At 41.7% G+C, this 26850-nt stretch overlaps 2 protein-coding genes across 10 annotated transcripts; one reads left to right on the plus strand and one right to left on the minus strand.

The window, feature by feature from the left end:
- On the plus strand, nucleotides 1–22740 carry LOC123773338 (organic cation transporter protein). Of its 7 annotated transcripts, none has more exons than XM_045766990.2 (14): nucleotides 18–128; nucleotides 5510–5838; nucleotides 6509–6757; nucleotides 9081–9192; nucleotides 11252–11363; nucleotides 12444–12547; nucleotides 13408–13553; nucleotides 15033–15201; nucleotides 16826–16973; nucleotides 17296–17387; nucleotides 18142–18401; nucleotides 19100–19284; nucleotides 20054–20199; nucleotides 20835–22740. In XM_045766990.2, the coding sequence occupies exons 3-14, from the start codon at nucleotides 6676–6678 to the stop codon at nucleotides 20881–20883; spliced, it is 1605 nt and encodes a 534-aa protein (XP_045622946.1). In that variant the 5' UTR covers nucleotides 18–128; nucleotides 5510–5838; nucleotides 6509–6675; the 3' UTR covers nucleotides 20884–22740. The 7 variants fall into 7 exon arrangements, with proteins under 7 accessions (XP_045622944.1, XP_045622946.1, XP_045622948.1 ...); XM_045766992.2 differs by having other exon boundaries at nucleotides 5540–5838; XM_045766989.2 differs by lacking the exon at nucleotides 18–128 and adding an exon at nucleotides 394–505.
- On the minus strand, nucleotides 22303–26603 carry LOC123773339 (uncharacterized). 3 transcript variants are annotated; one of them, XM_045766994.2, is made up of 5 exons: nucleotides 26533–26603; nucleotides 25220–25705; nucleotides 24516–24784; nucleotides 24163–24289; nucleotides 22303–23874 (listed from the first exon to the last, which is right to left on the minus strand). In XM_045766994.2, the coding sequence occupies exons 2-5, from the start codon at nucleotides 25424–25426 to the stop codon at nucleotides 23683–23685; spliced, it is 795 nt and encodes a 264-aa protein (XP_045622950.1). In that variant the 5' UTR covers nucleotides 25427–25705; nucleotides 26533–26603; the 3' UTR covers nucleotides 22303–23682. The 3 variants fall into 3 exon arrangements, with proteins under 3 accessions (XP_045622950.1, XP_069174180.1, XP_069174181.1); XM_069318079.1 differs by having other exon boundaries at nucleotides 26565–26602; XM_069318080.1 differs by having other exon boundaries at nucleotides 26569–26601.
- Between the last annotated feature and the right edge of the window lie 247 nt (nucleotides 26604–26850).

Below are 26850 nucleotides of genomic sequence, written 5' to 3' on the forward strand. Positions count from 1 at the left end.
CCCAATAACCCGGACTGATGTGTTAATTTTCTCCAACTCAAGAGCAAGATTTCCGTCCACTACTATTGTGTTGTTAACAGCTAGCGGGAGAGTGTGGGTGTTTGGCATTAAGGTCACCGATTAGCAAGGTAGGTTCCTCGCTCATTCAACCTGGCAGTCAAGCTTGCCCTGTGACACTTATAGGTTGATTATGACTTATTTTCGGGTGGTGATATGGTGTAATGTGTAGTGTGGGATGGAACACAAGTGAGGTGGGTGCAGGAGTAGTGGTGTGCGATGACACACGGTGATACACAGGTGGGCTGGGTATAGGTGCAGTGGTGTGTGGTGGGGTCCAGGTAGGTTGGGGTTGGTGGGTGTAGGTGTAGTGATGGGGACACAGGTGGGGTGTCGTAGTGGTGGTGGTGGACGGTAGTGGTGCCTCAGACACGATCCAGAACGATCATCGCCCACTCTCCTCCGTCCCCAGCTGGCCCTAGCCACTCACGGTGCCACTCTTCCTCAAGTGAGTGATGCCTCTATAGTTAGTGTGTACTCACCTAGTTGTGCTTGCGGGGGTTGAGCTTTGGCTCTTTGGTCCCGCCTCTCAACTGTCAATCAACAGGTGTACAGATTCCTGAGCTACTGGGCTCTATCATATCTACACTTGAAACTGTGTATGGAGTCAGCCTCCACCACATCACTGCCTAGTGTATTCCATTTGTTAACTACTCTGACACTGAAAAATTCTTTCTAATGTCTCTGTGGCTCATTTGGGTACTCAGTTTCCACCTGTGTCCCCTTGTTCGTGTCCGACCCGTGCTAAACAGTTTGTCTTTGTCCACCCTGTCAATTCCCCTGAGAATTTTGTAGGTGGTTATCATGTCTCCCCTTACTCTTCTGTCTTCCAGGGACGTGAGGTTCAGCTCCTTTAGCCTTTTCTCGTAGCACATACCTCTCAGTTCCGGGACGAGTCTGGAGGCATACCGCTGAATCTTCTCTAACTTTGTCTTGTGTTTAACTAGGTATGGACTCCAGGCTGGGGCTGCATACTCCAGGATTGGTCTGACATAGCTGCTATACAAGGTCCTGAACGATTCCTTACACAAGTTTCTAAAGGCAGTTCTTATGTTGACCAGTCCAGCATATGCCGCTGGTGATGTCCTTTTGATGTGGGCCTCTGGGGACAGGTTCGCTGTGATATCAACCCCCAGATCTTTCTCTCTATTTGTCTCCTGCAGGATTTCACCTCCCAGATGGTTCCTTGTGTTCGGCTTTCAGCTTCCTTCGGCTAATTCATTACTTTACACGTTCCTGAGTTGAACTTCAGTAGCCATTTTCTAGACCATTCATCCAGTTTATCCAGGTCGTCCTGTAGTATCTGTGTGTGTGTGTATATATATATATATATATATATATATATATATATATATATATATATATATATATATATATATATATATATATTATTTGCTCTAAAGTGCCCGAACCTAACCTACCCGAAAACCCACAAACAACAAAACGGGACATCACATCAAGTTCGCGACCATTTTGAGTACATCAGTTTCTAGCCTTAGGGGAACTATACGTCACAATACGATGAAGTACTGTTAGAACGGGTTGGGTATGGTTCAGGCCACGGTACCCTCTGGCGGTCTAAATAATAGACATGAGCTCTTTAAGTAGTTTATATTTGACTTAGATAATCTCTCGCTTATCTCTACACGTACCTGGTGCATTAAATTGCTTCTCCCTGGAAGAATTCACAACACATGAGGCTTTGGCTGCCTCAGCAACTTAGGCTATCCAACTTACTTTGTTTCAAGACAAGAATAAGAACCAGAAACATACAGATGTGATCTCCGACGGTAACTACCAGTGTGTACTCACCTAGTTGTGCTTGCGGGGGTTGAGCTCTGGCTCTTTGGTCCCGCTTCTCAACTGTCAATCAACTGGTGTATAGATTCCTGAGCCTACTGGGCTCTATCATATCTACATTTGAAACTGTGTATGGAGTCAGCCTCCACCACATCACCTCCTAGTGAATTCCATCTGTTAACTACTCTGACACTGAAAAAAGTTCTTTCTAACGACCAAACTATATAATATTCCCCAATTATTCAGCTATCTACTACAGTAGATCTAAGCAGAGAGGTGGTGGTACAGCAATTCATTACCAGAAGGAGCTGTTGTGTTCAAAAGTTATCAAAACTAAAAACAATTGTGGAGAGTATATATTTTCCCAGTTCAAAATGAAGAGCTTAAACACGAACTTAACTTTAGGAACAATCTACAGAATTCCTGACACTGATGTATTTGATTTCAACTCTAATCTTAGAAACTTAAAAGTAACAAACTTAACAAAAATCATCTAATATTTACTGGATATTTCAATCGTGACTTACGCCAGCCTAGCGCCCCACTTCCTCAATTGTGTATTATTGCCCGTGATAAATAAATCCACCAGAATTACTGAAACAACTGCCAGTAATGGCACGTAACAACTTGCCAGGAAACAACTTAGGTTGTGCCCTTGACCTTGTATGAACTAATATAACCTCTACATGAACCTCTGATATAATAACTGATGATACAACAGACCACGATAAAACATCGACCAAATGTTTTACATATTGTTTGGTAACAAGTCCAAGAAATTAATCTATGAATTAAAAAAAATATATAAATTAAGAACAAAGCAGGTGGGAGGTTCCTTGGTGTTCACATAGATAACAAACTCAAAAACATTGTGTTCGGGTTCGAATCCTCCTCATGTCTCATACTGATTTTCTCATATTTTTGGGTCTTACCGTTATCTTAAATTTTATTTACTTCAAATGTATGTCTTTCTTCATTAAGTGTCATCTAATTAATGTACCCATTTTAATGTATCTAATTAAAGTATCTATTTTAATGTTTCTAAATAATGTATCTATTTTATTGTTTCACCACATATTAATGTATCTATTTTATTGTTTCACCACATATTAATGTATCTATTTTATTGTCTCACCACATATTAATGCATCTATTTTATTGTTTCGCCACATATTAATGCATCTATTTTATTGTTTCGCCACATATTAATGTATCTATTTTATTGTCTCACCACATATTAATGCATCTATTTTATTGTCTCACCACATATTAATGTATCTATTTTATTGTTTCGCCACATATTAATGTATCTATTTTATTGTCTCACCACATATTAATGTATCTATTTTATTGTCTCACCACATATTAAATGTATCTAATCTAACTAACTTAATTGATCTAACATGTATCATAACCTCACCCCATATGTATCAATACCTCACCACACACACGTATGATACCCCTGGCTACACAGGTGTTCCCCCAGGAGTGGACACAGGGCAAGGAGTGGCTGCCACTGTTATTGCCATTATTATTCACACAATTGATTGTTCCTGCTGAGGGATGTCACGTGACCTGGGTAACTTCAGTATACACAACATGGTAAATCTTTGCTTCCTAGTCTCCTTTACCAGCGTGTTCTTTTACGTCATTTACCATCCCGTCGTCAGGCTATGTTCATTCCATCCAGCAGCCGATTCCAACTGAAACTGCATTCATCAGTTTTATTTGGTAATTTAACATAGGAATTTTCTCAAATATAAATTAATATTGTTATATATTTAGGATATTTGTGCATATTTAGGCGTAGGTTAGGTTAAGAGTGCAGGTTTTGTTGACAATTATTTGTATTGTACGTGGGTAAAGCATTTACAACGTTGTGGTTCGAATAGAGCTCGTCAGCGAAGCACTGTTCGAGAAATGTTTGAACGTCATCAGTTGTGAGTCGTGTGTAAACCGTTTATCATTCATAAACAGGGCATTGTTGTGTTGATTTAGGGGCGACGACGATCGTGGGATCGGTAAACAGGGCGTTTGGCCGATTGATTAACGAGCATTTGGCGTTTATTGATGAGGACTGGCTGTAAAATTCCTGAACAAAACTTTGGGGTCATCCGCAACTTGAACGAGCATGGCCTAAGAGTCAGCTGTAATCACTCCACAAATGAACATAACCAAGGCACCTTACATAACCTTATCTAGTCCTATCTATGCACAATCCCCCCCTCCAAAAAAAAAATTAAATTAATTTATAGTTGAGAGGGAAATATATTCGTTATTACACCGCTTAAGCGCTTCACGCTGTCAGTTGGTGGCCAGAAGTATAAGCCAAATATTGACTAATTAACGTTGACGCTAATCAATTAGGTAAGGTTGTGTTCTGATTATCACAACCTTGTATAGATTACTCTCTGGTCAAGGTATCAATATCAGATAACCTCCATAAGTCTAATTAAACAGTACCCCACATTTTTTATATATAATAAAATATAATAAAGAACAAAAGGTTTAAACAGTACAAAATTACTTCCTTTCTAAAACAAACATAAATTTAAATGAAATTGTTAGGGTAAGAGTATAGGCTTATCATTGATGAATTATTTGCTCATCTCAGCATTGGTACTGCTGGTGTTATCCTCAGGTGACATCATTCACCAATATTATCATGGAGTACATTCTAAGTTAACATAAATCCAGCTGAATAGACAACACCTGGTTGTAAACCGATCGACTGGTGGTGATCCAAGGTAAACACGTAAGGTGTGTCTTTAAATAAGCTCTAAGCCTGCAAGAAGGAGTCAATGTCGAAACGCTATGCTTGCTAGTGGCTTTACAAGAATGTAAAATTAACTTAATTTCTATGTTCTCTGTTAACCCTCAATGTACTTTCTTGTATATAAATAAATAAAAAATGTCTACTCCTGTACCCACCTGTGTACACAAAACAATTGTACATAAGATGTTACACAAGGCTTATTTTCTGCTTGTTAGAATCGTATATAGTGTTATGTATTAGCTTAGGCTAGGCTGTAATTATCAAATGAAGTAATCTCCCAGGGTGACAATGATCTCCCCAGGGGTGACGATGGGCACATCGCTCAGAGTAGGCTAGTTAACCCTCCAAAAGAACTTACTTATGCGTTTAAATAAACCGCAGAGGAGTTACTTAGAATTCCGTTGGAATTACTTAGAACTTCGAAAAGAAAATGGCTTAGAACTGCGTATGAGAAGCTTCAGGAATACATCCACGGATGTCTCCTGGTCTAACCGAGCTTCAATGTTCCTCTCACGGTGACAGAGACGCAGTTTGGGGCGTGTGCGTGTATACCCATATTAATATGGCTGCTGTTTACTCGGTCAAGACAGGTAGTGAGGACGGCGGGCGGGAGGATTCGCTGTTAAACGATTTCAGGAGCATCTTTACTCCTGCATCTTTTTATCTGGTTGCTGTCTAGTTTGTGAGGTTGTTTGCCCTCGTGGCCCGCCCGAAGACAGCATCACAGCATCACAGTATACGAAAGTACTTAAGGAAATTCCTGTTTCATTTTCCTCCGTGATCTGACATTGTCACATTCTTGATCACGTGTTTATTTTCGTGATATACACACACACATATATATATATATATATATATCTTAATTTGTGTCAACAGGAAGATGCTTACACTGTTTTGTCTCTCAAGACTAGGATAACCCAAGTGGTGTGTCTCTCAAGACCAGGATAACCCAAGTGGTGTCCCACAAGACCAGGATAACCCAAGTGGTATCCCACAAGACCAGGATAACCCAAGTGGTGTCCCACAAGACCAGGACAACCCAAGTGGTGTCCCACAAAACCAGGATAACCCAAGTGGTATCCCACAAGACCAGGATAACCCAAGTGGTATCCCACAAAACCAGGATAACCCAAGTGGTATCCCACAAGACCAGGATAACCCAAGTGGACATGGATCATACATGTCCGCCCACTCCTTCTCTCAAGGTAAGACAAACAAACTTAGGTGCTTCCATGGCCTCAGGTGCTTATCTTCCATGGTAGCTAAGGCTACATCATAGTGCTCCAGCAACCGTGAGAGGTAGGTGTGCCCTGCTCTGAACCCATGTTGTCCATAGTTATGTAGACGCTGTGATGCCATGGTGTTTGGTGATCTTGCTTCTAGGGAACTCTTTCAAAGACTTTTATGATGTGTGAAGTTAATGCTATTGAGCTCAAGTTGTTTTGCTTCTCCTTAATTACCTTCTTTGTGAAGAGGCGCCATCTTTTTAAGCATGCCAGGGATAACACCATTTTCAAAGCACTTTGCCCAAATAATGTTAAGAATCTTTGAAAGTGGTTTATTTGCAGTTCTTGATGAATATGAAATTCTAGGAATCCAAGCTGGCACTAATCTTGTTACAAATCTTTGTATTTTCAGTTTTTGCTTTTTGCTTCTCAAAGTACGGAGGCCAGGTCGGTGCTGCATATTCCAACATTGGTCTAACAAAGGCTGTGTAAAGTGCCTTCAAAGAGCCCTAGTTTAGGTTTCTAAATGATTTAATGTTTGCCAGCGTCTCATGTGCCGCCGATGTAACCCTGACTATGTGTGCCTCTGGAGATAGTGCTGGAATTATATTCGCTCTAAATCTTTTTTTTCCCTCTCCAACTCCCGTAGTTGCCTTCGTCAGCTGTATGACTTCCTCCGGTCTGCGTGTGACTTCCTCCACCAGCGTGAGTCCCTCTGTCTGCGTGTGACTTCCTCCGTCAGCGTGAGTCCCTCCGTCAGCGTGAGTCCCTCCGTCAGCGTGAGTCCCTCCACCAGCGTGTGAGTCCAACAGCAAGATGACGAGCAAGTTCGACGTCCTCCTGACCCGCCTGGGCACCGGGAGGTGGAACATGATGTACTTCCTCAGCGCCTGCTACTGTGAGTTCTCTCCCACGGTCTCTACGGTAATATCCGATCGCTTAAGCCACCCAAGAGGTGGCACGGGGATGAGTAGCCCGTAATGGAAGAGCCAGTACATGTGTCATCTTCTGTGTTAGTTACCCCTCCTCTCTCCTCACCTTCAGCTTTAATCTGTGCCTCATACTCATCATCTTCAACCTTACCTTGCCTCATACACGTCACTTCCAGCCTTACAGCTTTAACCAGCCTCATACTCACTATCTTTAGCCTTACACTGCCTCATACTCATCTTCACCCCTTACACTGCCTCATACTCATCTTCACCCCTTACTCTGTCACCCACTCTCCATTCTCAGCCTTATCCTTTGTTTTACTGTCCAAATTAGCCTAATTATGCAAATTGTTTTATCCAAATCATAAGGGATTTGTTGTTGTTGTGGGTCTAAATATGGGTTGTGAGTCTAAAAAAGTAGGTCTAAAAAGTTGCACATTTTTAGACCTATGTGTCTGTCAATCCTGTCTGGGCCTGAGTGGATATGCTCATCATGTCAGTAAACCAAAACAAACTTCTGGCGGCCATATTGTAAAATGGCCGCCAAGGCCGTTAGAGAATGAACCATCTAAACATTAATGTCCACACACACATGTTCATAGATTTATATTGAACATGTGTTCAAATGTTTTATGTTTAAATAATATATATTTATATTAATATTGGACTTGCTGTCACATTACTGTTATAAAACTAATGAAATTTATGTTTCTGTATCACCGCAAACCTACCCGCTACTAACACTACCACTACCATCACCACCACCAACACTACCACTCCCGCAACCACCAACACTACCACTACCATCACCACCACCAACACTACCACTCCCACAACCACCAACACTACCACAACCACCACAACTAATCATCACCACCACCAACACTCCCACAACCATCAATACTACCACTCCCACAACCACCAACACTACCACAACCACCACAACTAATCATCACCACCACCAACACTCCCACAACCACCAACACTACCACTCCCACAACCACCAACACTACCACTCCCACAACCACCAACACTACCACAACCACCACAACTAATCATCACCACCACCAACACTCCCACAACCATCAATACTACCACTCCCACAACCACCAATACTCCCACAACCACCAACACTACCACAACCACCAACACTCCCACAACCACCAACACTACCACTGCCACAACCACCAATACTCCCACAACCACCAATACTCCCACAACCACCAACACTACCACAACCACCAACACTCCCACAACCACCAACACTACCACTGCCACAACCACCAATACTCCCACAACCACCAACACTACCACAACCACCAACACTCCCACAACCACCAACACTACCACAACCACCAACACTCCCACAACCACCAACACTACCACAACCACCAACACTCCCACAACCACCAACACTACCACTGCCACAACCACCAACACTCCCACAACCACCAACACTACCACAACCACCAACACTCCCACAACCACCAACACTACCACAACCACCAACACTCCCACAACCACCAACACTACCACAACCACCAACACTCCCACAACCACCAACACTACCACAACCACCAACACTCCCACAACCACCAACACTACCACAACCACCAACACTCCCACAACCACCAACACTACCACAACCACCAACACTCCCACAACCACCAACACTACCACAACCACCAACACTCCCACAACCACCAACACTACCACAACCACCAACACTCCCACAACCACCAACACTACCACAACCACCAACACTCCCACAACCACCAACACTACCACAACCACCAACACTCCCACAACCACCAACACTACCACTGCCACAACCACCAACACTCCCACAACCACCAACACTACCACAACCACCAACACTCCCACAACCACCAACACTACCACTGCCACAACCACCAACACTCCCACAACCACCAACACTACCACAACCACCAACACTACCACAACCACCACAACTAATCATCACCACCACCAACACTCCCACAACCATCAATACTACTACTCTCACAACCACCAACACTACCACTGCCACAACCACCAACACTCCCACAACCACCAACACTACCACTGCCACAACCACCAACACTCCCACAACCACCAACACTACCACAACCACCAACACAACCACAACCACCACAACTAATCATCACCACCACCAACACTCCCACAACCATTAATACTACTACTCCCACAACCACCAACACTACCACAACCACTACCACAACCACTACCACTACCACAACCACCAACACTACCACAACCACCAACCAGGGTACCTGATACTGCCAGCGCAGACCTTCAACGGAGTGTTCCTGGCGCCAGCGCTCAACTTCACCTGCCGACCACCTCAAGGAGACGACCAGCTCCTCCTCCAGGTGGCCCAGTAGGTGCCTCCACATCCTCTAGCCTCACTCGCCCTTCACTGTAACCAGGATCATTGACGCAACCCCCCTTACGAAACCTTTACATCTTATCTTAATCAGAGCGGCAGTTTGTTTAATTAATTGATTTAATTGATTGTTTAATTAATTGCGGCAATTAAGCAGTTTACGAGCTTAGAAACTGCACAATCCAAGGTTTATTATTGTTATAGAGAGCCTCAGAGCGCATCGGAGATCAATAGCCTAAGGCAGAAATAGCCTAAGGCAGAAATAGCCTAAGGCAGAAATAGCCTAAGGCAGAAATAGCCTAAGGCAGAAATAGCCTAAGGCAGAAATAGCCTAGGGCAGAAATAGCCTAAAGCAGAAATAGCCTAAAGCAGAAATAGCCTAAGGCAGAAATAGCCTAAGGCAGAAATAGCCTAAGGCAGAAATAGCCTAGGGCAGAAATAGCCTAGGGCAGAAATAGCCTAGGGCAGAAATAGCCTAAGGCAGAAATAGCCTAAGGCAGAAATAGCCTAAGGCAGAAATAGCCTAGGGCAGAAATAGCCTAGGGCAGAAATAGCCTAGGGCAGAAATAGCCTAAGGCAGAAATAGCCTAAGGCAGAAATAGCCTAAGGCAGAAATAGCCTAAGGCAGAAATAGCCTAAAGCAGAAATAGCCTAAGGCAGAAATAGCCTAAGGCAGAAATAGCCTAAGGCAGAAATAGCCTAGGGCAGAAATAGCCTAAGGCAGAAATAGCCTAAAGCAGAAATAGCCTAAGGCAGAAATAGCCTAAGGCAGAAATAGCCTAAGGCAGAAATAGCCTAAAGCAGAAATAGCCTAAGGCAGAAATAGACTAAAGCAGAAATAGCCTAAGATAGAAATAGCCTAAGGCAGAAATAGCCTAAGGCAAAAATAGCCTAAGCTACTCTATCCCTTGGAGATGTATTGTCTTGTCTCAATAAACATACTTGAACTTGATCAATAACTATTTAATAAGTGCCGTCAAGATTGTTGAAAAGATGTACATGTTTCGTATATATTCGGTGAGTCCTGGCCGAGAGGTTCCAATGGATTCATCACCGTGATCTAATTTCTTAATTTGAGGTGATAATATTTGATCCTTGTATTTAAAGTATCACTTCTGAGAAATTCAGGTATTAAAGTAACTGTAATTAATAACCTCTTTTGTCAAGTACGTAGATGAATTTAACTTCATTTATGAGTAAAGAATCAAATCTCTTTCGTTCGAGGGTAGATGACTAGGGTAAATTTGGCATCTTCGACCTATCTTGAGATGATTTCGGGGCTTTAGTGTCCCCGCGGCCCGGTCCTCGACCAGGCCTCCATCCCCAGGAAGCAGCCCGTGACAGTTGACTAACACCCAGGTACCTATTTTACTGCTAGGTAACAGGGGCATAGGGTGAAAGAAACTCTGCCCATTGTTTCTCTCCGGCGCCCGGGATCGAACCCGGAACCACAGGATCACAAGTCCAGTGTGCTGTCCGCTCGGCCGACCAAAGTCAGGTCGCCAGCAGAGGCTCGTCTCACCTCCCCCCCCCCACCCTCTACCCCAAAAACTCCATCTTGGTAACCCAGTAATGTGGAGAAATTCAAGTTAAATTTAATATTGTATTCAATAATACTGAAATTGTTGTAATAACCAATCTGGTTTAGACCTTAGGTTGGGTTAACAGGTTTAGTAAAGTCAAGATCAGGGTTCATATACCGGCATTAGAAACTGACGTCATGTTGAGTAGGATGGAGTAACTAGGTCGTTGGCCGCTTATGACGTAGCCGAGTCAAACCCCATTCCGCGTTACAGACTCGTATCTCAGTATTATATGGTAGACTCACACATGACTCTTGCACGGCAGGCCCACACCTAACTCCTATATGGTAGACACAACTGACTTCTGTATGGTAGACTCACTCATATCTGACTAATGTAGTGTAGACTCCCATCTGACTACTGGAGGGTCTCCTAGCTGGCACTTGTACCACTCTTCCCTCCTGTTCCTCCCCCCCCCCCTCCTGGCTGAAGCCGTTGTCGACCAGCTGACTCCTCTTCCCCCCCGGCAGAGACTCCTGCAGCTACACGGTCAACAGGTCGTCCTCGGGGGCGCTGGAGGAGGAGCCATGCACCGAGTGGGACTTCGATACATCCGTCTTCTCCAGCACCCTCACCTCTGAGGTACACCTTCAGTACCACCCTCACCTCTGAGGTACACCTTCAGTACCACCTTCACCTCTGAGGTACACCTTCTGTACCACCTCCGACGCCCAGCCAAGTGGGCTGGACGGTAGAGCGACGGTCTGGCTTCATGCAGGTCGGCGTTCAATCCCCGACCGTCCACAAGTGGTTGGGCACCGTTCCTTCCTCCCTCCCCCGTTCCATCTAATAGTTATCCTGTTTGTTGTTGTTGTTGAAGTTTAAGCCACAAGAGGTGGCACGGGCATGAATAGCCCGGAGGTGGTAGATGTTTGGGGGTGAATGTGGTGTTTGGTGGTGTAACATCCAGAAGTGTCACTGTTATGCTGATCCCTTCCTTAGTGCTGTATAGTCGTAATGGCTTGGGGCTCTCTCCTGATAGTTTCCAATCCTATTGGGGCGGGGTCGACCCCCGACTCCCTACAGACACATCATCACCATATAAAGTTGTGTGAGGCTAGGTGCTAGCCTCCAACCGCGGACTGACAAACTGAAGTCCTGTTTTATTGATATAAATAGATTATAATGTTCTGCTTCTGATGTGGGCGAGGATTTGTCTGATTTACACATGAAGTGAAGTGTAATCTTCATCTTATAAGTGAAGATGTCAGTTACGATTTGTAAGACTTTTGTATCCTCTTGGGTTGACTCTTAAGTCTGATAACATGTCTTTGAACTGTCTCTAGATTATAGTTGTGTTTAATAATATAAGGATGCCATGTTGGCGCCGCATATTCTAGAATTGGTCTGACATATGTGGTATACAAGGTTCTGGATGAGTGCTTCTTCAGATTTCTGAAAGCAGTTCTCATGTTGGCCACCTTGTACAAGCAGTGATTTTATCTGTTGAATGTTGGCTCAGGAAACAGGTTCGGTGTGATATCAGACCCAATGTCATTATCAATGGTTCTACGATTCTTCTCCCAGCATGAAGCTTTATTGCCTTGCACTGGCTCAAGTTAAACTCAAATGGCCACTTGTAGATTTATTATTTCAGTTTGTTCTGCAGTTTGTTGCATTGACGCACCGTGCCTTACAGGGGTGTTACTGTGTGTCTTACAGTTCGGTCTGGTGTGTGGCAAGGACTACCTACGAGCTACCTACCAGAGCATCTACATGTTCTCTACCATCTTCAGCTCCCTCATCAGTGGCTACATAGCTGATAAGTACGACATCGTAATTCATAATTACGACCTAAGAGTTGATAAGTACGGCCGCATAACAAATTAGTACGGCATCGTAGTTGATATGTACGACGTCGTAGTTGATAAATACGGCCCCATACTGAAAAGTACGGTCCAATATTGATATGTACGGCCATAGCGGGGTAAGTATGGCTGTACCCTGATAAGTACGGACCCATAGTGAATAGATACGACCTCGTAATTGATAAATTGGACTTTATAAATGATACGGATGGGCTCATAGTTGATAAGTACGGCCCCAAAGAGAGAGAGAGAGAGAGAGAGAGAGAGAGAGAGAGAGAGAGAGAGAGAGTGAGAGTGAGAGTGAGAGTGAGAGTGAGAGTGTGAGAGTGAGAGTGTGAGAGTGAGAGTGTGAGAGTGAGAGTGTGAGAGTGAGAGTGTGAGAGTGAGAGTGTGAGAGTGAGAGTGTGAGAGTGAGAGTGTGAGAGTGAGAGTGTGAGAGTGAGAGTGTGAGAGTGAGAGTGTGAGAGTGAGAGTGTGAGAGTGAGAGTGTGAGAGTGAGAGTGTGAGAGTGAGAGTGTGAGAGTGAGAGTGTGAGAGTGAGAGTGTGAGAGTGAGAGTGTGAGAGTGAGAGTGTGAGAGTGAGAGTGTGAGAGTGAGAGTGTGAGAGTGTGAGAGTGAGAGTGAGAGTGTGAGAGTGAGAGTGTGAGAGTGAGAGTGAGAGAGTGAGAGAGTGAGAGAGTGAGAGAGTGAGAGAGTGAGAGTGAGAGTGAGAGTGAGAGTGAGAGTGAGAGAGTGAGAGAGTGAGAGTGTGAGAGTGTGAGAGTGAGTGTAAACACGCCAAAATTCCCACTTTCTGCGGCTAATGAGGCTTGCTCTAGGTACGGGCGGAAGGTGGTGGTAGTGGCGACTATGGGACTCTACGCCGTGACCTGCGTCGCCATCTGCTTCATCACCGTGTTCGAACTCATCCTCGCTCTCCGCTTCGTCATGGGCTCTCTCTCGACCGCTACACTTTACATGCTCTGTGAGTAGCACTCGCCTTCACCTTGTGGCTCATATGGGTAGTACTGGCCAGCTGTTGGCTGGGTGACACTGAACAGCTGTTGGCTGGGTGACACTGAGCAGCTGTTGGCTGGGTGACACTGAGCTGCTGTTGGCTGGGTGACACTGGGTCAACTGTTGGCTGGGTGACACTGGGTCAACTGTTGGCTGGTTGACACTGGGTGTCTGTTACGTAGGTATTTGGTCTGGTGTTGGATTTAAAGGCCTATCAATCTCTAGAGGGTTATTAAGGCCACCACAATAGCTTACTGATCAACAAACAAGTATACTTTAGTATACCCTCCCCAGTGTATATACACCGAGAAGTGCATTATACTTCCTGATGTAATTATCCCTCGCTATCTAAGTGACATTAGACAACTGCTATCAGTCAAACAAGATAACATAATTATTAAACAATATTTATGTAACTAATCAGAATCTAAATAAAATTTGTATGTGATAATCTTATTTAGGTCTCTTAAATATTACCAGTAATTGCTTCAGAATGGTCTTCTCAATAAACTAGAAATTAAACTTAACCTTACGTGTTTCCCCAAATTTTAAATCAGCTAGGAAATGTATACTCGAAAATTCTTAAAAAAATCTTTTTCTTTTGAAAATTCTTCAAAACTTCAAAAAGTTTTTCTTAGAAGTAAATTTGAATTATGGTATGTTTCGTTATCTGGTTATTTGAATGAGATCAAATAAAATATACATGAGAGAAGAGAGTATCCGTTGCTTATTTTAAATATTGGTACTGTTTTTGTATCAAACTGGTACACCTTCTCTTGGATCTGGTTAAGTGACATTAATTTCATTCTATATTGCTCAGGCATATATTCATTCACCATCACAAATCTTGAGAACTGAGGAAGCTACTCAGAAATACATGAAACCCAAAAGGTCTGGGTATAACATCATTTACATCTTCCCTCAGCCCGTCCTCCTAAGGTTTCCTAACGTCAAGAAAACGGTCAATATAAAGTGCCCTTATCCTAACCTACCAGAGGATCCAAAACAGAAAACAGGACAGTACCTCACTTTCTCGAGCGTGTTCAAAATAGCAGAGGGAGGAGAGCATGTTGTCCTTCCCTCAGTGAGGCAGAACTTACATCTCCAACGGCAGGCGGGTACAAAACCATGGGGACAATGTATGGAATAATTTTCGTACACAATGCAGGAACAATCTCTCAGCCCCCTCGCCTGAGTATATGAAGTATAAAGTGCTTCTAAACAAACGCCAGAAGCCTATTAAATTAAATGAATCGTGTGGATACACTAAGGTTGAGAATCCAGACATCACTGGGATCACCAAATCTTGGAGACGAAACAGTCAGAAAATTTACATTTTCAAATTCAAAAGCCAATGTACTGTCTATGTACTATGAATGTATTGCCCTCTTCAAACCCCACCTTCGTCAAATCCTAGTTGGCATTTACGTGAATGTTTCCTTGACAGCGATGGAGGTGTGCGAGGTGAAGCACAGGTCAGCGGTTGGGGTGCTGCTGGGCTTCCCTTGGGCACTGGGCATGATGGCCTGGGGTGCCCTAGCTTACTGCATCAGAGACTGGAGGTACCTGCAGGCCGTCGCCTCCTTCCCCCTGTTACTTGTGGTGCCAGTCCTCTTGTAAGTATACCTTGCAGTACCAATACTTTTGTAAGTACTCCTTGTAGTGTCAATCCGCTTGTCAATCCACACCTCCTATAAGCCCAAAATAATATGTGTAACACTGCACCAGCTTTTTGACCTTGAAAATAGGAATATTGCATCTCAATACAGTATGTGTATCATCAGGCAGAATGCCATATTGTACATCACAAATGTTTTCTATGTCAGTTTCCTTATGGTGTTGAAATCAAGCTCAGCTATGTTAATTTGAATTAAATATATTATCTGACAGCGTCCATTGTTACCACTTGACACCGTCAATAGTTACCAATTGACACCATCAATTGTTACTACCTGACACCATCAATTATTATCACCCGACACCATAAATTATTATCACCTGACACTATCAATTGTCACCACCTGACACCATCAATTATTACCACCTGACACCAACAATTAATGTCACCTAACACTATCAATTGTTACCACCTGCAATTATACCTCGATAATTAGCCATGACACATCCGACCCAAAATGGGTCGTCTACTCTAAATAAAAAAATAACACGAATGACTTGCCTTTGTATGTTTTGTTTGTGTATGTGTGAGATGACTGACGGAGGTGGACACCAAACCATTATACTTGAGGATGTCGGCCCGGTTAATGTAGAAGAATACATTCTGCAGTTACATGATGAGACTATCAAGCGTGGCGGGCGTCTGTTGTCTTGTTTATATAGATGGCGCTGTTGTTTACGCATGAAACGCACCGCAAAATATGAAAGAGCAACTCCTCGGCTTTGAAAAATAATAATAATAATAATAATAATAATAATAATAATAATAATAACAACAATAATACTATATAGAGACAAGTTAAAGTGGTTTAATTGTAGGTACAGTAACTGTGTTTTATATAAAACCACAATAATTACACACAGTTTCGGCCATAATACGATACCATATACTGGATTTAGCAATGATGTCAGCAGGAGTGAACTATTAAATTATTGATTGATTGATAAAGATTAAGTCACACACAAGAGGTGGCACGGGCATGAATAGCCCGTAAAGTGTTAAATTATGAAATGCCGGTGTATATATACACCTATGTCAGAAATGCGGTGTACACCGCTCGGTGTATGTATTCCATGATATGCCTAAGACCTCGAATTTACGGACTATTCATGCCCGTGCCACCTCTTGAGGTGGCTTAATCTAAGTCAGTCATTCTAAAACCTCGTCACTTTAACTTCAACCATATACTAAACCCTCAAGATTGAGTTACGAGCTACAGAAGACTCTTGACGGTAAGTTGGCGCTCAGACAACTAAATCATCCTCGCCTGCTATTTACAGCCAATATCCGGGACTCCTGCTCACTGGGAGTGGTTATATCTTGCTCTATTGTCTGCAGCCTACGTCATAGTTTAGTTGTGTATGAATATTAGGATTTAGTTTTTCAATTTATGTCTAATAGCGTTTGATTTGCAATTCTGTACACTTGTTCACTCCAGTCAGAAATGTAATTATGTAATATTAGTTATTAGTACATCAGTCTCATCTTGGTGGGTAAAGACTTCGTATTTGTTCAAGATTGTTGTGATTTAGTTATTAATACCCGTTGTCTCCCGCCGCTAGCCTCCTGAATGAGTCCCCGAGGTGGTTGATCGTCCGAGGGCGCCACAAGCAGGCTTTACAAGCCTTACAGAGGGCTGCCAGACTCAACCACTCCAGCCTGCCACCGGAAGACGAACTACTCATCATGATGACTGACATACAGGCTGAGGTATTCACTCCACTAACATCAACTGATGTAAAGAATTCCATAATACTGAACCCCCGTTTATAGCGATGGTCAGCCCAGCTGTAGTTGGCTTATTTGTGTCTCGTAGTACAGTTGACTGTGTTCTCAACTCACAATCGGGGATCTTAGATTCGATTCCCGGGCAGGACAGAAAGGGTTAAGCACATTTCCATTCGCCTAAAGCCTGTTCCCGAGAATTATTCAACTGTTGTAGTTTCATCTTGGGAAGGGTCAGTTCAACCTTAGGGGACCTTGATACAAAGCTTCCCAGACAAAACGAATTAATAATCATGTCCTTCAACAGGCTGAGATGGGCAAGACTAAGTCTCCTGGGAAGCTCAAGGGAGAGGCCGAGGGGAAGAGATGGTTTTCCTTCACTACACCAGTTCTCCTCAGGTACAACATTTTCCAGTTATTATTAAAATTACTACAAAACATCATCTTATTTCTATTTATTAATACATACGTTGCATACACTAACTCAAACCTTAAAAAAAATAATAAAAAACCTTTTACTCGAAATAAAGGGTGTATATGGATATTAACCCCATGGGGGATATATGTACCAGGGGCCAGATTCACAGAGCAGTTACGCAAGTACTTACGAACCTGTACACCTTTCCTCAATCTTGGATGGCATTGGTTACATTTATTAAACAGTTTACAAGCATGAAAACTTCCCAGTCAAATGTTGTTATTGTAATAAACAGCCTCCAGGTGCTTCGGAGCTCATTAACTGTTTAATAATTGTAAACAAAGCCGCCAAAGATTGAGAAAAGATGTACAGGTTCGTAAGTGCTTGCGTAACTGCTTCGTGGATCTGGCCCCAGGGTGTCTTTTTAAATTAACACGTGGAGAATTCCGTGGCAAATTGAATAAGATACTAGGCTTCATGATAATGAATGGTTTGTAACCAGACATTTAAGTTAGCCCAGCCGCTAGCCTGGATTACTTCAAAGAACCTTGGTAAGTAATGGTTTAAAAGTATGAGTGTTGATTTATGATACAAATTATCAATTAATATAATAGATGAGATTCTAAAGTTGTTTTAACCACTGGAAAGTTTCATGCTGTCTCGTATGGTACAATAGGTCTTTTGCAGTTTCCTGTAATATTACAAGTGTATTCCCCCCCCCCCCCCCCCCCACAGCACCCCCAAGATCAGACTCATCACTTTGGTTCAGAGCCTCAACATCTTCACCTGCTCCCTGGTCTACTGCGGGCTCAGCCTCAGTGGCAGCACCTACAGCGCCGACCCCTTCCTCTACATCATCATCGGAGGCCTGATGGAGGTGCCCGGATACACCGTCACTGCCCCCATCATCGCCCGCTGGGGCAGGAAGCTACCAATAATAATCGGCTGGTTCATTAGCGGTGCATCCATCCTCGCTCTTGCATTCACGCCACCAGGTAGATTCTAAGATGATTTGCATTTATAGGGCTTTTATCAATATAAGATTTATATTTATTTTGTTTTGTTGAAGATATTAACAAGCAATATATTTCCAAGAAATAGTATGCTTCTAGAGTGAAATAACCACTGCACAACTGGTTGACCCCTAGTACCTAACATTAATAAATATGATTTCCGAAGGAATATATATATATATATATATATATATATATATATATATATATATATATATATATATATATATATATATATATATATATATATATATATATATATATATGCATTGAAAGGTGTAGCCAGCTTCTCGGTGTATATACATTGAAAGGTGTAACCTACTTCTCGGAGTATATACATTGAGAAGATGCTTTAATCCTGGGCAATGTTATTGTGTGGTTGGTAAATAAGTTATTGAGGTGGCCTTAATAACCCTCCTGAAGTAGCCTTAAACCCATCAATAATATGGCTTCCCGTTGTCAGAGAAGGTCCCCTAAACCAACGACTGACCTTTCCCAGGCTGCAACGTACATCTGAATAACTCCCACGTGTAGGTGAGCAGAGACATCAGGTAAAGAAACGTGGCCAAACGTCTCTGTCCCTGTGCTAGGACACAACCAGTGTCCAATAGGTTGTGAACCGTCTGTGCTAAACTCCTTTTGCTCCACACAGATTCTTTAACAGATTGATCCTCCCCCAGACATCTCGTGGCTGGTGATGCTGCTGGCCATGATCGGGAAGCTGGCTATCAGCGCAGTCTTCATGATTGTATTTGTGTACGAGGCGGAACTCCTGCCGACGGAGGTCCGCCTGCAGGGAGTGGCGGTGGTATTCGTGGCAGGTCAGATCGCGGCCACCTGCTCTCCTTACCTCGCCGACTTCCTTGTGAGTCCCGCGTCTACTTAACCTATACAATATAAGCCATGTTCGTCCTATAAACAAATACAGGAATAATATTTTCGTTTTGTTGGGAGCGCTATTTTATTCTAATGGTAATTACCAGTCCGTCCTCATAAACACGAAAAATCTCCTTAAAACAGCCGCCGCTCCAGTGTTTTAGTAATGAAAAATTGTACTTGAAGCAATCCATTCTTGGATTATGCTCGTCCAAGCTATAGCTGACAATAAGAACGCGTTTGCAATATTCTGTCTAACCAAAATGAAAGTTTTCTCGAATGTTAATTAAAATTAATAGATATAAACATTTATTGTATAGTTTGAACTAGGATATTTGCAGTACGTGGGCAACCTGTACTCAGGATAGGCTTCTCCGGGCTGGTGCCAACTCCAGACTCGTTCGACTATTTTAACGTACTGTGTATTCAAACATAGGAAGAAAGCAAACCGCTCTGTCCTAGAATACTTCGAACGTAATTAGTTGGGAGTCAAGTGTTTTCTATTCATTAACAGATAGATGGAGGCTGTTTTAACGAGTTCTTCCTAAGTGTTTATAGAGACGGGCTGCCCTAAATGCTTCACCCATATACTACAAATACAAATAATTTTTACAAGACACACTAAAGGATACGACACATGGACACACTCTAAAGGACACGACACATGGACACACTATAGTGGTGAAGGAGTTAAACAATTGCTAAAACGAAACCTGAACGCCAATGCTAACCCTCTCTCATGGCGGTGGTCTCCACAGGGCCCGTTAGTGCCATGGCTGCCCTCGGTAATTTTTGGAGTGATGTCTTTCCTGGCCGGATTTTCCCTCTTCCCCCTGCCGGAGACGTTAGGCATGGGACTGCCCGACACCATTAGCGACCTGGAGGGGCTTTTCAACCAAAAGAAGTGAGTTCTTGATGAGCTTTATTTATTTTCTCAAGAGACTCTGAAGAGTTAAACTAGAGATCTCTTTTTTTTATATTTTATATAAATAAATCAGAACTGTGATATCATAGTTGTTGATTAACGCTGTGGAGAACGTCAAAACCGATTTGTATACTGTGTATAGAAATACCAGAGTGTAATATATTAGATTAGGATACACGTTAGAACATTATGCCTAATTTCATCAAGGATGACATAAAAACGTAGTGACTAATAGGCCTGAATTAAAAAATGGTAGCCTCTTTTGCATACCATGTATCCAAATATCCCAGCCGCTCCCGCATGGCTATTCAGTACTGTATATCTAAATAGTTCCAATTAAAAAAAAGATCCCCATTAAAAATATAATATAAATATAATATATAAATATAAATAAATATATATATATTTATATAAATATATAAATATGTTTATATATATTAAAAAAAATATATATATATTATATATATATATATATATATATATATATATATATATATATATATATATATATATATATATATATATATATATATATATATATATATGTCGTACCTAGTAGCCAGAACGCACTTCTCGGCCTACATTTTTACAAAACGTATTTGTTTTTTTCTTAGGTCTGGTAAGGCAGAGGACCAAGAGGAACTGAAGAAGCTGCAAGCATAACATGGCGAAGGTTATCCTATTTTGGGCAAGTCTTGCCCAACTGTTTTGGAAAAAATCTTACCTGCTTTGAACTAAGTTTAATGACATCCTGACAAAGTTCAAGCTGTTCATCTGGACGAAATTTAACCTAATGTTCTGGATGAAGTTTATTCACCTCTTGACGACACTTTTTTTTAAATTACTGTATACAAATATTTATTTTCAAAAAGCATTTAATGTTACAGGAATTTTAAATATTCGTGTATATGTCACGAATATGTGATATATACACATATATGTATATGATATATGTGTGTGTATATCGTGTATATATTTAGAGAGTATGCCTTATTCAGACCCGATGCAATACTACATACACAAGCCTGATATTTATATCGTGCATTAACGGGTAGGTATAACATTTTTGTATAAATGTTGTTTGCAATAGTAAAAATACAGCCTAATAATCTTTGATATTGTATGCAATAATATCAATACAGCCTAGTAATCTTTCATATTCTGTGCAATAATGAAAAAGAAGCCGAATATCTTAAATATTCTATGCAATTAAAGTCTAATTATCTTAAATATTTTATGTAACTAATAATTGTAGCATAATTACCTTAAATATTTTATTCAGTAATAATTATAAAGCCTAGTTATCTTGAATAATCCATGCAATAACAATTACAGCCTAGTAATCTGAATTTAGATTAGATTACTTTATTTAAAATATAGAGGTATTTTACTTATATAATTGTTACATAAAACAGAGCACAAAATTACATTTGCGGCATATAAGACAAACATAGCTTAAAATTCCTAAACTTTTTTGTGACAGTAACATTGAAATAATATATAATTTTAAGAGATTAATAGTGTTTTGCATTATCAGGGAGTCATGGTTCAGCCTAGATCACACTTTGTACACACGACACTTATTGTACACACGACACTTATTGTACACACGACACTCACTGTACACACGACACACTGTACACACGACACTCATTGTACACACTGTACTCTGTACACACGACACTCACTGTACACAGGACACTCACTGTACACACGACACTCTGTACACGTCTCGTGTAACTAAGATCTAACCTCAACAGGATTTAAGTGCCTTGTCAACAAGTCATCTGTGTGATAATAATTCTTGAATCATAGGTATCCCCTGACCTATAAGAACTCAATTCCGTCCAAATACCAAATACTGTTTAATAACAGTATTTTCGACCAGATATCAAGATGACTAAATTTACAAAGCATGACATTTATTCTGACTTTCAGATCTATGTTAAGCTTCTGAAAACTTGGCAGGCAACTCCTTAATTATCTGTTGTGGTTGAGTGCTCAATAACTCGCTACAAGGTTAGATACGGGTTATCTAACAGGTCTCTAACCTTGCCCATGGAGGACAATAAAATGCATATGTACTGGTTGGCATTGTATAAGTGAATAGTCACATATGATAGAAAATAAACTAGAAAACATAGGCCCTTTAGGATATTACATGATCGAGATGCTTCTCTGAAAATTTTACTGGAATCATTCTGTAGAGTTGTTTTAGTTCCAAACCTGAATAAACGAGTCTAGAGAAATAAATACAACAGGAGCATATTTACCCGGTTTAAAATAGAGGTATTCAGCTAAATCCAGATAAGCAGTAAACAGTAAAAGCCTAAAAAAAACTAATTTGTCCACGTTGGTTAGGGCAGTCGACTTAAAACCTAATGTATTTGTTTCAGATGGCAGTGTATGCCATAGGAGAGAAAACCTCTAAAATACGTATATAGTTAAACATTTAATACCAATGTATATAACTGTAACTTTGAAACAATAGGTAACAATAAAAATAAATAAAAAAAATTATTGGTGATTTTTAAAGCCAGTCACCTTAGAGTTGCTTTTCCCACTCTTTTTACTACCAAAGACATATTGTATTTACTGAATTTTTCCATTCCTTCTCCCCGTCCCATCCCAAATACTTTTCCTGAACCCTTTCCAAGTGCTATATAGTCGTAATGCCTTGGCGCTTTCCCCTGATAATTCCCCCATTCCCACGGACCTCAGTTTTTGAAAGAACTGTGTTCTCAAGCAAGACAATTTTATTAATTAACTAGCAGGGAACTCGTTTTCCCAGTTTCTTACCTCAAATGACAGACACATGTAACTAGTATGCAATTAAATAAATGACAGTATTAAAAAAAAAACTTACAAGTTGAACGAGATGGTTGATACTGCTTTGTTGACGCCACATTGCGAATTTCAGGTTCAATGCCAGACAGCTTAAGTTGTAAATCAAGTCCCACATTCATCCTGTTTCTGTATTTTGATTTTAAATAAAGCAGCCTGGAGAAAGCTTCCTCACATAAATATGTAGTGGAGAATGGCATTAAATATCTCAGGGCTTTGAATGCCAGTTCTGGGGACTCCGTTTTCACATGCAATCAAAAGTCTGATAATTTGTACCGAATGAAATTTGACCTCAGTGAGGTATCACTCGGAAATTCAACAAGACGATATTCTTCATTTGATGTTGAATTTTACATTTGTTACGTCTAAGTGAAATGTATCCGGTCCACTTATTTGTTGACGCTTGGAAGAGAAAAATAATCACTCAAACTGTTCTTCAAACCTTGCAAGTGATGGATGAAAGCCTGGAGCTTCTAGAAATTTTGAACTTTGATTGTGGATCCACGGAGGTCTGTGGATCCCTGGATGGGAACCACTGTCTTCGAACGTCACGTCCGTCACCTCAGAGTTCCACCTTCCTCACCTGAGACCGACACTTCAGTGTCACGTCCTGTCGCCTCAGAGCGTCACGTCCGTCACGTCAGTGTCAGCGTGCCTCTCAACATCATCTGGGTCCCCGTCGCGCGTCACATGGTAGTGTTGTGCAAGGCGACGGAGAGCCCGTTGCTCCGTCCCACAGTCTCGACGGAAGTGATGAGTGTGGAATAGGACCACCATCACCACCACCAATACACCCAGCGCTGCACACACCTGCAAGAACACATCTGCAATGACACTACTGCAAGAACTCATCTGTAATAGCACACCTGCAAGAGCACATGTGTTACAATTCACTGCCTAATGACTCACATTTGATGACACCCGGAGAACACATCTGTGATGAGATGCCCAAGAGAAAGCAATTAGGTACAGATGAGCTGAAACGTCATCAAGGTCTGTCTATTTTGTCCTAAAACGAGGTAGATAAAGTTGAGAGAACAGGTTGCTTCAAGAGCTTCGCTAGTTATGACGTACGGTCCTGGAATACCTGAAACTGACCTGGATAAGGGGTGACATGGAAGGGCTGTGATGTGGATCGTTGTTGTGGCTGAGGTGTGGATGGGAGGCTTCCTGCAGGTGAGGAGTGATTATTCCCGCCGCGTCCACCTTCACTTCCCGCTCCTGCCTATCGAACCAAATACAAATTATCTCTCTGTAAATGTAAATTTTGTGTTGTTTAGATGTTCAAAAACCCTGGTTTTGCCCAGTTTATGAACAGGAACGACAGCTTCAATACACGCGATCAGCATAAATTTAAACATCTTAATTCAATACCGTACTATAGCTGTCCTCATATACAGGACTAAACCCAAAGCCATCAATAACCATGCTTCACCATCTGCACCACTCACCCGAGCTCAATAATGGTTCCTAGGCCGTCCCCGTGCAGGACAGCTCGGAGGGCATCATAGAACCTGTGGGTGGCGTTGATGGTGGCTTCTCTAGCCATTAAAGCTTGAAGATCGGAGGGCGTCGTAACTTCTAGGGAAGGCAGTACGGAGGTCGGTACGATGACGTGGTTTACAGCGTTACTCCCGCCGAAGACCTGGTCGTGGAGCTCGGTGTCGTCCCAGGGAGACACAGCCGTGATAGTGGGCAGGATGGTGTAGCGAGGACTTTCCTGCACGAGGTCGTGATGGTAGCATTAGCAAAAATACCAGTAGCATAATAATAGCTGTAGTAGAAATAATGATCAGGGAGGCTTAACACTAGAAAAAGTGATATTAGAAAGCATCGAGTCTGATACATGGAAAAACTAATATTGGAATTATATAAATAACATGTTTACAGGTCCATACACATATCATTTGCTTCCAGTCACACATGTAAACAAACCCAGATAGATATCGCAAACTTTGTCACACATGTATACAGGTCCATATAAATGTAGGCTTTCAGCTTCATATGTAGAGAGCCCATATGCATATCGTAACCTTTCAATCACACATGTATACAGGCCAATATATACATGTTCTTAGCTTCTACCCACAAACAGGACAATATTTTCTGCAATCACAAAATTATAAATATGATGACTTTGTACTGTAGAACTAACCAGACGATGGTTGAGCAAGAGGTGCGCCCATGGCCCGTGGTCGCTGGGGGCTTGGGGTTCGTCCACCACTAAACCCCTGTGGTACCCTGGGGGCTCGTCCCCTCCTGCAGGATCGCAACAGAACCTGAGGATGGTCGAGAGCTTCACTATCAGGTCCTCACCTTCCCACTGAATCGCCATGTCGTTCCACTGTGAGGCAAACTTCATCAAAATATAGGTCTGGTATTCGACTGTCTGTTCATATGGTAATTTCCTTACTTTCGACTCTTGTTTTAAGCTTCCAGTATTAGCAATTGGTAAAAAGATTTGTGTTCATGATTTCACATGATTTCACGTCTTCAAAATATGTGCTTGATGTCGAATTATGGTTTTGGGCTTAAAGCCTATCAACCTTTGAAGGGTTATTAAGGCCACGTCCTTAGTAGCTTACTGACCAAGCAGCAAGTATACTTCCTTATCATAGTCCAGTATATTTTAACTAAAAACCTGAAATCACAAACTTATATATATATATCATACCGACTCTAAATCTTCGCTCCAGGCATTGTTATCCAGTCAGCACAGAGATAATATACAACTCCTCACAGAAATCCAACATATATAGGAAAAGAAGCCCATAATCTAGGGCTGTCAATCATCCTAAATTGTGTACCAAGTCACATTGACATAGATGGTTATGAAAAGGCAGACTCACTAACAAAAACTGCCACTGCTCTACCTATTGTACAGGTTCAAATACCTCCAAGTTTTTCACAGATTAAGGAGGAAATTCCACCTCCATTTAAAACTTTGACCCAAATATCACAGTAACAAGGTTATCGCGAATAACCGAATTCAATTACGAGCTCACCATAGCTCACTACATGGACATTTCATCCTGAGTAGCTAAATCTAAAACAACAACATACAGAAATATGTGAACAATTTAGACTAGGCTTTAAAGGATAATATGATAAAGAAAGTTGACGAAACCACACACTAGAAAGTGAAGGGACGACGACGTTTCGGTCCGTCCTGGACCATTCTCAAGTCGATTGTTATAAAGAAAGCATGAAATGTAATCATGGGACGCGTGCGTGCGTCTGCGTCCAATTATGGCCAATTGCAGCACATTTAACTAACACTTCATTTATCAATACAACAAAATTCGTGTCTTCGTTATCCCTATTCCAAAATTATTAAATAACTTATAAACAACTCCTAGAGAAAAACAAAACTTTCGTTCACAATAGTCACTGTCTTGCAAAAATTTTAAATCGTATTCTTGAACACCAGTTCTTAATTTATGAATTCGTTTTCGAATGATAACACACAATTAGTATTTAGGTTTGTGATCAGCACACACACACAGGTGGGAGAGCGTACGCCCCAGACAACCATCGACGCACTACTGGGAGGTCGGCGTCCTCATCAGGGTTGCCAGATCCAAATTGGGGAAAGTAGCGAGCTGACGGCCAAAAAGTAGCGAATTTGTAATAAGAGTAGCCCAATTTTTTTTTAATGAATGATATGGGTTTCAAAGTAACATATTTTGATACATAGAGTACACTACACGATGTTAATTGTTTTATTAATATTACTTCTGCACATACACATTATGTATATATATATATATATATATATATATATAT

The sequence above is a fragment of the Procambarus clarkii genome, chromosome 89 (genome assembly GCF_040958095.1).
Source record: "Procambarus clarkii isolate CNS0578487 chromosome 89, FALCON_Pclarkii_2.0, whole genome shotgun sequence".
NCBI lineage: Eukaryota > Metazoa > Arthropoda > Malacostraca > Decapoda > Cambaridae > Procambarus > Procambarus clarkii.

Bases quoted from the DNA above. Each gene is read 5' to 3' on its own strand.
- LOC123773338 (XM_045766988.2), top strand. From the start codon at position 6,676: ATGACGAGCAAGTTCGACGTCCTCCTGACCCGCCTGGGCACCGGGAGG. The intron at 12,548-13,407 runs GTACGACATCGT...GGCTTGCTCTAG, and splicing joins AGTGGCTACATAGCTGATAA to GTACGGGCGGAAGGTGGTGG. The intron at 13,554-15,032 runs GTGAGTAGCACT...TTTCCTTGACAG, and splicing joins CGCTACACTTTACATGCTCT to CGATGGAGGTGTGCGAGGTG.
- LOC123773339 (XM_045766994.2), bottom strand. From the start codon at position 25,426: ATGAAGTTTGCCTCACAGTGGAACGACATGGCGATTCAGTGGGAAGGT. The intron at 24,785-25,219 runs GTTAGTTCTACA...GACCTCGTGCAG, and splicing joins TCTTGCTCAACCATCGTCTG to GAAAGTCCTCGCTACACCAT. The intron at 23,875-24,162 runs GTCAGTTTCAGG...GTGTTCTTGCAG, and splicing joins CCATGTCACCCCTTATCCAG to GTGTGTGCAGCGCTGGGTGT.